Source organism: Onychomys torridus, chromosome 13 (genome assembly GCF_903995425.1).
Source record: "Onychomys torridus chromosome 13, mOncTor1.1, whole genome shotgun sequence".
Classification (NCBI taxonomy): domain Eukaryota; kingdom Metazoa; phylum Chordata; class Mammalia; order Rodentia; family Cricetidae; genus Onychomys; species Onychomys torridus.
The window spans coordinates 55,233,721-55,244,462 of record NC_050455.1 but is presented as its reverse complement, the minus strand read 5'-3'; the positions used below and the strand labels follow the sequence as shown (position 1 = coordinate 55,244,462).

At 42.4% G+C, this 10,742-nt stretch overlaps 1 protein-coding gene across 1 annotated transcript; it reads left to right on the top strand.

Annotated features, from left to right (window-relative positions):
- Nucleotides 1-4,796: 4,796 nt before the first annotated feature.
- Mc4r (melanocortin 4 receptor) lies at nt 4,797-6,499 on the top strand. The gene has a single exon (XM_036205008.1). The coding sequence runs from the start codon at nt 5,252-5,254 to the stop codon at nt 6,248-6,250; it is 999 nt and encodes a 332-aa protein (XP_036060901.1). The 5' UTR covers nt 4,797-5,251; the 3' UTR covers nt 6,251-6,499.
- The last annotated feature ends 4,243 nt before the right edge of the window (nt 6,500-10,742 follow it).

Here is a 10,742-nt window from a genome sequence, read left to right as displayed (position 1 = left end):
CTTTGAACAGATGGATTTCTGCCTCTGGGATTAAAGGCGTGAGTGCCACCCTTTTCTAGCCTCTGTATCTAGTGGCTGTCCTGTTCTCTAACCCAGATGAGTTTATTAGGGTGCACAATATTTTGGGGAACAGAATACCACCACAATCAAGTGGTTCTGGTGACATAATTCAGTTGTCAGGCTTGGCAGCAAACATTTTTACAACCAAGATATCTCACTGAACTTGTTTTTGAAAAAAAATCTCACAAATGCAATCCAGACTGCACTTAAACTCATGATATTTCTCCTGCCTCAGCTTCCTGAGTAGGGGGATTAGAGATGTAAGCTACAATGCTCAGCTAAGCATTTTAAAATAAGCACAATTTTTGTAGTTAGAATAATCTGAGCAATGTGTCCCAAACTGGGATTTAGTGAACAGATATTGCAAATCATGTTACATTTAATTTGCTTGTCAGAGGACATATATATGTTCCTAGGACATATATGTTCCTAAAATAATCATGCGTTGCACATTCATATTTAAATAAAACTTTAAAATGAAGGCAAAATGGAATAAGGCACAAAATACCAAGAAAAAAAAACCCACCATCATGGATACATTTAAAGAAATAAAGAAAAACAGTAATAGCATTTTTCATATGCACAATCTACCACAATACACTGAGAGAAGGAAAAGGCCTGTGAGCTGCCTGTGGAAGTTTCTGGAAGCCTACAGTTTGAGAGTGATGGGGGTGGGGCGGGGATAAAGAGAAGATCACCTGAGACCTCACATGGGGTCTCAGCCCATATGTGCTTGCCTGAGTTTGTGGCATAGGCAATGTTACCTGAGGTCACCACTGATGTCGGGGTGTCCTCTGGGTATTCTCACAGTTAGCTGGGTACAGTCTTCCACATTGTATGTACAATCAAAAAACCAAACCACAAATTTGCCTTATGCTCAAGATGTTCCCTGGCATCCCTCAAGCTTGGACTAAATTTACATTTGGGAACAAATGCTACAGTGGAACACAGTGTGACAATACATACCCAATGAACAAGATGAAGAGAGGCACAATGTCCCAGTGGTCGAGGGGGGATGGAGGTGAGCAGCTTTCTGTAGTAGGGGAGCCCAGGAACTTGATCTGCTCCTGCAAACTCTATACTTCAGGCAGAAGATGAGTGTGCAACATTTTCAGAAATGATTGAACTTGGGAACTCTTTACTATGAGGTGAAAAAACTTTAAACATCACCTAAAAATAGGGTTGATGGATGCCGTGGTTTGGGTAAATATTTCTCTATGGGAATGTTTTATTTTTGTTATAAAATGTAAGGCAAATATTCTCTCTAGGACAGAAATAAGTTATAACCTAAGTTTTGCTTTTTAAAAAAAAATCACAATAAAGTTTTCAAAATAATCTCAGTGGTTTTGACATTGTTGGTTATACTGTTCTAGCTCACAGAGAAAAGGAAAATTAGAAATGAATAACATGTCTTCTTTGAGGTAGGTAATCTTTTCAGCATGACTTACCATAAATCTAAATTTATGTAAAATTGAGACTTTACATGTATTTGATTTTTATAAGATTTTCATTTAATACTAATGTCCAAAGACAAAACCTTTTTCATGAAAAGATAAAAAATGGAATAAACAGATTATTTTGTTGTTAATATGTACTTTACTGTTTCAAAATTCACATTACCTTATTCAAATTTTCAACCAAGTCTTTTTATTACTTCCTTTCTCATATGACAAGCTTTTATAAAAGATGTAGGAAAACTACAAAATACCTATTTAGTCATTCATCATCATCTATTAAGGGAGAGGGTTGATGGGGATTTATTTTAAGATAAAAGACAATGAACGAGGAGTAATCTCAGTAAAAATGCTAAAGCAAGGACTAGTGAAAATCTCTCACCAATTAAATCCACACCACTAGCAACATTTGTCAACGTCATAATGCATACAACATGAAAAAACTAACCAATGTGCCAAGCAATCCAGGGAGAATTTATTCAAGTAAATTACTAAATTACAGCAAGTTTAAAAAATGAACTTCGTGGCATTGGTTTGCTTGGTTCACAGCCTTGAACCTCTACAGCCAGAAAAAGACTAAAAAGTAGCTCTTACTAGGAAGTGTCGGGGGCAGCCTGACTTAGAAGTCCATAGAAGCCCAGCCCCTTTACAGGAGAAGCCACTCACCTCACCTGTCTGGTGGTTTTCCTGGAAAGCCAGACTTCCAGGGCTTTTTCCTGACCTAGAATGTTCCCTCTAAGAATAGACTTTTAGTCAGGGGCACTAGGAGCAACTGTTAATCTTGGGGTTGTCTGACATATTAAGTACAAATGAGAGAAAAGAATTCAAAATTTGTAGAAGGAAGTGAGGTTTCTGACCTGGGTCTCCATAGAGAGAGATAAAACAAGCTCCAAGAATACAGAAAGCCATGCTATTTGTGGACCTGTGTCTGAGGTCTTAAAGATCCAAGAACGCCCTAAGTCCTCACCTCTGATGGCTTTCTGCTCCGTGCCAACAGAGGGTAAAGCTGGGCGAAGCAGCCATGACATGTTGGCACACTGCAGTGTGCTTCAACATGCAGGCTGTTTGTGGATGCCTCAGTCCATCACCCCCTAACAAATAAGATGTCCAATCGGAGGATTCACTGGGTACGCGGACTAGAAGTCAGTGAATAAGCAACAATGACAAATAACTAGCAACAGTAGCAATAGATTTCATGTAGTCTGGAAATAGGATTTCCAGAGTAACTGCAATGTATTCTATTGTATATCTAGTTTGGAACAAAAAGTAATAATAAAAATAAGGAAGGAAGTAAATAAGAAAGTATGGCCATACACAGAAGAAAAAGAAAAGGCCACTGAAAGTTATTCTTGGAAAAAGCCTCTATGTGAGATTTCTTAATTCAGTTATCAAAGAATTCAGTTCAGGTATTAGGAACACCTCTAATATTATACCTATAGGAGTAACATTCCACCACAGGCAATTTCAATAAAGCAATATAAACCTTCATGATGCTGGATTACAAAATACTTTATTTGTTATGACCCCCAAAGTACGTCCCCCAATCTGATAAATTGGACATGGTAGGGATTGCGAGTTAGGTGGAAAAGTCATGCACACTTATGTAACAGAGAGAAGTGGTATGAAGGCAAGAGCTATTCAGAAAGATTCAGTTCATTATCTGATGCTTAAACAACCCAGTTGATCTCTTCTGTATCACTTACTTATTAGCTAGACAATTCACTATTGAAGAAAGAGTGAAGAATAAGGAAAATAGGTTTCTATGTAATTCATGTTACTGCTTCTCAATGACTCTAGTAAAGTGTCTGGAGGTATTAATTGTCAGCTACTGTTAACAGCTGAACCATGGGCTTGGGAATTTACAGTAGTAAAGGCTGCCTGTTGTTCCTAGCATGTGCGTGGTAGTTGAAAGTCTCACAATGGAAGGAATGTAGAGAGTTCTATTCTGCACAGTTACTGAGACATGGATGTCTTCTCTGGTGAAGTTTCAACATCTATACACAAGGCTTCTAGACACTCTGCAGCCATTTGCCAGAAGGAGAGATAGCAGAATCAAGAGGAAGGTGACCCGGTGGGTACCAACTTCTACACTATTAGCCAGAATTCAGTAGTACATCCTGCTTAGTTACAGAGATGCATGGTGACACTAATGTAACAAAATGTTCAGAAGCAATGTTTGGCATTGTCTGTATCACAGGGGGCGGGGGGGGGGGGGAGAGAGAGCGCGAGCCAGCGAGCTAAGGAGTAGAGGACTAAGGATGCACTATGAACAAATCTGTCTTGGTTTATATCTTATGGTTAAAACTTACAAACCACTGGCAAATAAATCCAAAAACAATTGTAATAAGAAAATGACATAGAAAATGTCATACCTTAAGTTTAATTGATTGCTCATGACTTTCCTATGATCCCTTTAAAGTAGCATACCTGAACATACACCCACTAGACCTTGCCTGAGTAACTGCGTAGCCCGAGTATTTACAGCTTTAATTTGTGACACTTTCAACTATGGAAGAAAAAAAAATAAACAAACAAAAAACCCAGAACTCTACCTTTAAAGAAGAAAAAAACCCCACAAAAACAAAATTCAACAAACCAACCAAGCAATCAGCCAACCAACCAAACAAACACCACACAGAACATGGGCACAATGTTGATTTGTCTAAGTTCACGATCAACATGCTTTCATGAAGGTCACTTGAACTTTTACAATATTGTGAGTGAGAACTTTTTCATCTGCTACAGCAGAAGCTGCAATGAGGAAACGCGTCTACTAGCATTCAAAAAGTGAACTGGTTGTTAATTCCTGGCTGAGCTCTAATTATCCACAGCATACCTACCTATCTTCTTAAAAGAGTGCCTGTGTTTCCAGTCTTTCAAACGGAACCTTCACTCATTCAGGGGGATCCTGGACAGAGGGACAGCGTTTCCTTTAGGAGCGCAGGACAGCGTGCTAATTCATTTCATTTTACCCTCGCACACACATGCAGCCCCTGTCTCAAGTAGGAATGAGCCTGGCTGAATCCCGATGGTTTCGGCGCTATCACAGAATGTGTGCTCGAACAATCAAGTCGTTTTTCTTACAACTTGAAAAGGAAAATCCAGTGTTTCACAAGATGCTTATTTCTCACCCCGCCAGCTTCGGCCACTGATCCGGTGCTGCCCTGTAATCTATCTGTGCAGGATAGCAGGGAGGCTCAGAAAACCACTCAACATGGATTGGTCAGAAGGAAGCAGAGGCGGAGTCATTCCGTTTTCCCCACCTCCGTATAACCTTAAGAAATCAGCAGCCCGCACCAGCCTCTCTGGCTGGCAGGGATGCTCCCGGCTGGAAGCTGAACTTCTGAGAGGCTCCGGTGTGAGTGTGGGCGCCCAGTCGCGGCTCCCAGCTATACAGTGACTCTCGGGGAAAGGACTCTGAAAAGACCCTGAGTGAATAAAGCTAAAACGAAAAAACGGCAGCGAGAACAAAAGCAAACGGCGGACTGGCCAACTGAGAATGAGCATTCGGAAGCCCCAGTTTCTAAAGATATGAGGAGCAGAGCCAGAAGAGACCAACAACTCCTTGGCGAGCCCCACTGCTTCTAACTGAGCTCAGTGCTCACAGCAGGCGCCAACTGCAGCCCTCCCAACTTCCACACACACACACATACAGCTGGGAGAAAATCGCCGGAGCTTCCCTGACCCAGGAGGTTGGATCAATTCAAGGAGGATTCGAATCCAGCTGCTGCAGGAAGATGAACTCCACCCACCACCATGGCATGTATACTTCCCTCCACCTCTGGAACCGCAGCAGCTATGGGCTGCACAGCAATACCAGCGTGTCCCTGGGGAAAGGGTACTCCGATGGAGGATGCTATGAGCAACTTTTTGTCTCCCCCGAGGTGTTTGTGACTCTGGGTGTCATAAGCCTGCTGGAAAACATTCTAGTGATTGTGGCAATAGCCAAGAACAAGAACCTGCACTCACCCATGTACTTTTTCATCTGTAGCCTGGCTGTGGCAGATATGTTGGTGAGTGTTTCGAACGGGTCGGAAACCATCGTCATCACCCTCTTAAACAGCACGGATACGGACGCTCAGAGCTTCACCGTGAATATTGACAATGTCATTGACTCTGTGATCTGTAGTTCCTTGCTTGCATCCATTTGCAGCCTGCTTTCCATTGCAGTGGACAGGTATTTCACTATCTTTTACGCACTCCAGTACCATAACATTATGACGGTTAAGCGGGTAGGGATCATCATAAGTTGTATCTGGGCAGCTTGCACTGTGTCGGGCATCCTCTTCATCATCTACTCAGACAGCAACGCTGTCATCATCTGCCTCATTACCATGTTCTTCACCATGCTGGTCCTCATGGCCTCTCTCTATGTCCACATGTTCCTGATGGCGAGGCTTCACATTAAGAGGATTGCTGTCCTCCCCGGTACTGGTACCATCCGACAGGGTGCCAACATGAAGGGGGCAATTACCTTGACCATCCTGATCGGGGTCTTTGTCGTCTGCTGGGCCCCTTTCTTCCTCCACTTACTGTTCTACATCTCCTGTCCTCAGAATCCATACTGTGTGTGCTTCATGTCTCATTTTAACTTGTATCTCATACTGATCATGTGCAATGCCATCATTGACCCTCTCATTTATGCACTCCGGAGTCAAGAACTGAGGAAAACCTTCAAAGAAATCATCTGCTTCTATCCCCTGGGAGGCATCTGCGACTTGTCGGGCAGGTATTAAGTGGGGACTGAGTGCATCCTAGGAACGTGCAGACTCTCTCACTCTGGTACAACCTGAGCAGTGTGCTTTGGCAAACCTCTCCTGTGTAGTGCTTTGGCTGAAAGCATCTGTTGTATAAATTTCAGTTTATGACTTTGAATATGGAAAAAAAGGTCTACACCTGTTATTTTTAATGTCATGCTACTTTTTGGTTTGTCAAATGCTAATTTGTGTTCTATATTGTGGGCACTATGAATTTGCAAAAAAAAAAAAAAAAAGAAAGAAAAGGAAGAAAGAAAAGAAAAGAAAAAGAAAGATACCCTTATTAAAAGTTTACCAATGTCTCTTTCCTGTTACTTATCAAGATTCAACACCTGTCCTTTCTGTAGTGATAGAGACCAGAGTCTTATTAAATATGTCCTCAACTGTTTTCATGTGTCACCCCACAGCACCACAGAGGTTTGACTCCACTATTTATGGGGGGGGGGATGTTTAAAAAATGAGATGCTTGTTCCTTCTGTAAGTCAGTCCCACCAGTGAAATTTCACGCAACTTAATAAAAGCTTGCCTATTATCCTCTGTTCCAATAGAGTGGTGCTTCTTTTTAAATAAAAGAGAAAAGGGAAAGAAGCAGCTACTGAGCAAAAGGTGAGGTTTGAGTGGCATGCATTTCTCCAAGACAGAATTTCCTGTCCTGTGCATTTCTCCAAGGCAGAATTTCTTGTCCCATGCATTTCTCCAAGACAGAATTTCCTGTCCTGTGCATTTCTCCAAGACAGAATTCCTTGTCCCATGCATTTCTCCAAGCCAATAGCTTCATAGTACACACAGGCAATTGAGCTGGGGGAGGGGTAAAGTGTCCTGGCACATTTAAACTGTCCATGCTATGCTGAAATTCCCTAGGCCAAATGATCCCCAACCACAAGTGACCAAACAGAATGAATTCTTTCTGACCTCTTAACCAGGGATCCAGTTCCCACAGAAACACCCAGAAAAGTTGCCACTGCACTGAGAGGGGCAGCATGCCATCTTAGAGTTGATCCTGACGTATCACACATTTCCTAGGAAGGGGGCTTGCTGTTCACTTTTGGGTTACTCTTTGAGCAGGAGCATTCATGCTGAAGATCAAGCATTTAGCTTCCCAAGCCAAATCCACCTCACAGAACATTTGGGGACAGTGTTTGTAAAATATTTAATATGTGGAACCTTGTGGTGCTGGCACGTTATAAGATGGAAGGAAGACACATACTGGGTCACGGAGGGTATAATAAAAATACTCCGGTGTTCTAAGTCACATCTTGGGGATGGGAATACTTGTTTTTCTCCAAAATAATACCATAGGTGTGGTCACAGAGCAACCAAATCTATGCTGTCTGTCTAGTCTGTGTATACTTTAAAATCAAAATTCTGTGATCCGCATCCCCAAATACTCATAAGGCAAAGGTGCTGCATAGCAGTACATCTGAATTAAATCTAAATGTTTGACATACTGATTATAAGCCCAAGAAACACTGAGGGCATTCATGTGCAAATACACGCCAGAGTCTAATGGTGAGGCTAGCTGCTTCAAGGTGCTGTCCTCTGAGCCAAACTGTCACCAGATTCATAAGATCAGCTGTGCTTCCTTGCACACAGATAGCATCACAATCAGCATGTGTGTCTCTGGATCCTCATCTGAGTATCCACTCACTCTTCCCAGCCATTTGTACTCAGTTTTGACCAATAGAATTCAGAGGCAGCAGTGTATAAGCTGAGGAGGAAAGGGGGAGAGAGCACCATCTGTGCAGCTGTGGGGAGGATGTCATGGTGAGGGAAGAGCTGCCCATGTGACTGCTGTGTGGTCACCCTCACAATCCTGTAACTCCTCACTCATGCTCTTTCAGTAAGCCTAATAAACTCATTGGGTCCCCAGGGTGAACATTGGTGGGGTCATATATAGGTCTGTGGTTGGGCCCATAAGAAGAAGAAGGTAGACATTGTTCATATCTCCCCCAAGGAAGTAATTTTCACAGTAGAACCTTTAACCGGTGGAGAGTGGTTCTAAGGCTGGGTTTTAACAATGCCACAGTGCTTCTATTTTCCAACAAAAATGAATGTCAGGTTTTATAACAACCAACAAAACCTGCTGAAGTTTGGGTCCTAAATGTTCTTTAAGGTCCACAAGTAAAGGCTTGCTCTCCAGGGTGGTGCATTGGGAAGTGGAGATGGGGCCTGGTGGGAAGACTTCCAGTCATTAGGAGTGTGCTCTTGGAGGGAATGGCGGGACCACAGCTCATTGATTTTTCTCTCTCTTGCTCCCTGAGGTCATAAGATGAGTGCTTTTGCTCTAACAGAAGCTGCTTCCCCACAGGGCCAGCACAAGGAGGCCAGTCAGTCCTGAACTACAACCTCCCAAACTATCAGCCAACTTGAACCTTATTCACTATGTGTGTGTGTGTGTGTGTGTGTGTGTGTGTGTGTGTGTGTGTATGTTTTTCAAGACAGGGTTTCTCTGCATTGTTTTGGTGCCTGTCTTGGTTCTCTCTCTGTAGCCCAGGCTGGCCTCAAACTCACAGAGATTCGCCTGGCTCTGCCTCCCAAGTGCTGGTATTAAAGGCGTGAGCCACCACTGCCCGGCTCATAAATAGTTTCGTATAGCGATCAGAAGATGAGTAAGATGCAGAGCCCAAAACAATAGTAGTGCCCAAGTGGTGTCTGTTTTTTTTTTTTTTTTTTTACTGTTGTCATTCCTGTTTCACACAATGACACTGAGAGATCCAGAGACTACAGACATGAAGAACACCATATGCATACCCAGCAGTGATCTTTCCAACCTATTCTATTTATACTCTTCTTCAGGTGTCTTCTCAGATGTTAAGAGGAAAGTCCTGAGAGTTTTTTCAAATATTTTTAATTATTTTTATTTTATTTCATGCTCATTGGTGTTTTACCTGCACATAGGCCTGTGTTAAGGTATCCGATCTCCTGAAACTGGAGTTACAGGCAGTTATGAGCTGACATATGGGTGCTGGGAATTGAACCTGGGTCCTCTAGAAAAGCAGCCAGTGCTCCCAACTGCTGAGCCATCTCTCCAGCCCCCAAAGTCCTGACTCTTCCTTCATGCTCACACAGTTTTTCTAGAGCAATCTGTAGTGTTAGTACAACCATAGGCTGTGGACCAGCCATGCACCAGGAGGCTCTTGAGACGTTTGCAGCACACTGTGTGGCTTCAGTGTCCTCCCATGTAGCATGAATCTTAAAAGGTCTTATTAGTAAGAACAAACCCAGTGCCAGTTATTGGGGTGAATGCTGGAAGATCAGAGAAACAGAACAAGCCACAGCTTCCTCACCTTGACAATTCCTCAGCTGATCCTGTTGCCTCAGACTGGAAGCCTCTGAGTTATCATCCAAATAGATCTCAGCTGAACTGCTGCTCAAAGCCTAAAAGCTTAACCAGCTCTATCTAGTTCCTGGTCCTCACGCCTTATATACCTTTCTGCTTCCTGCCATCACTTCCTGGGATTAAAGGCATGGGTCACCATGCCTGGCTGTTTCCAGTGTGGCTTTAAACTCACAGAGATCCAAATGGATCTCTACCTCCCAAGTGATAGGATTAATGGCGTGTGTGCCACCATTTTCTGGCCTCTATATCTAGTGACTGTTCTGTTCTCTGACCCCAGATAAGTTTATTAGAGTGCACAATATTTTGGGGGAATACAATATAACCACACTTCCATGCTGAGAATGTCTCTTTCTAGCTTGCTATGTGCTCCAAACCTGCCCTGGGGATATTATTTCCTTATACTCTTAAAAAAAAAAATATCTAGATTTCTACAAGAGACAGTCCTTACTCAAGTGACCTCTGGTGGCTAGTTGATGACCAATGACATTTGGAGTTCCATATTCTCCAACTTAATTGGTAGAGGATCATTGTGAGGATCTTATTGTTGAAATTCTTGGCTACAGCAAATACTCACATCCTAACAGGGGAGAGTATAGGGTTGGAATTGAGATGGAGGTTTTGGAGTCAACAAACTTGACCTGCATAAAATGAAGATACAACAGTACACTGCCCGGTAGAGCAGATGTGGAGAGATGCTTGCTCTAATTAGAGGAGGTCAAATATATTAAGAACAGATCATTGTACCTCAGAGAATCACAGGAAAAACTTCACAATGGGGAAAGCAGATTGTATCTGTGTTCCCCCAGGCCTACCTCTAATGGGAACACATTAGGACAAGACATAAAATGTTACCCAACCATGATATTTAGATTACAGATTGATTTCCATACCCTGAACAGGTCAAAACTCCAGCCTCACTTTCCAGACTATTTCTGCATGCTCTATCTCCCATAGTTTCACTTAAAGGTCCTTTGAAAATAGGACTCTTAGGCTCATATTTTCCCCATGGAGCTTGATATGTAAGATACATAAGTTTGATATATAAGATAGATTAAAATACATCTAATACACATCATAAATAAGAAATGTGCTTGATTTCTGGAAATGGTTTCCCAGGGAGACTCACTTCAT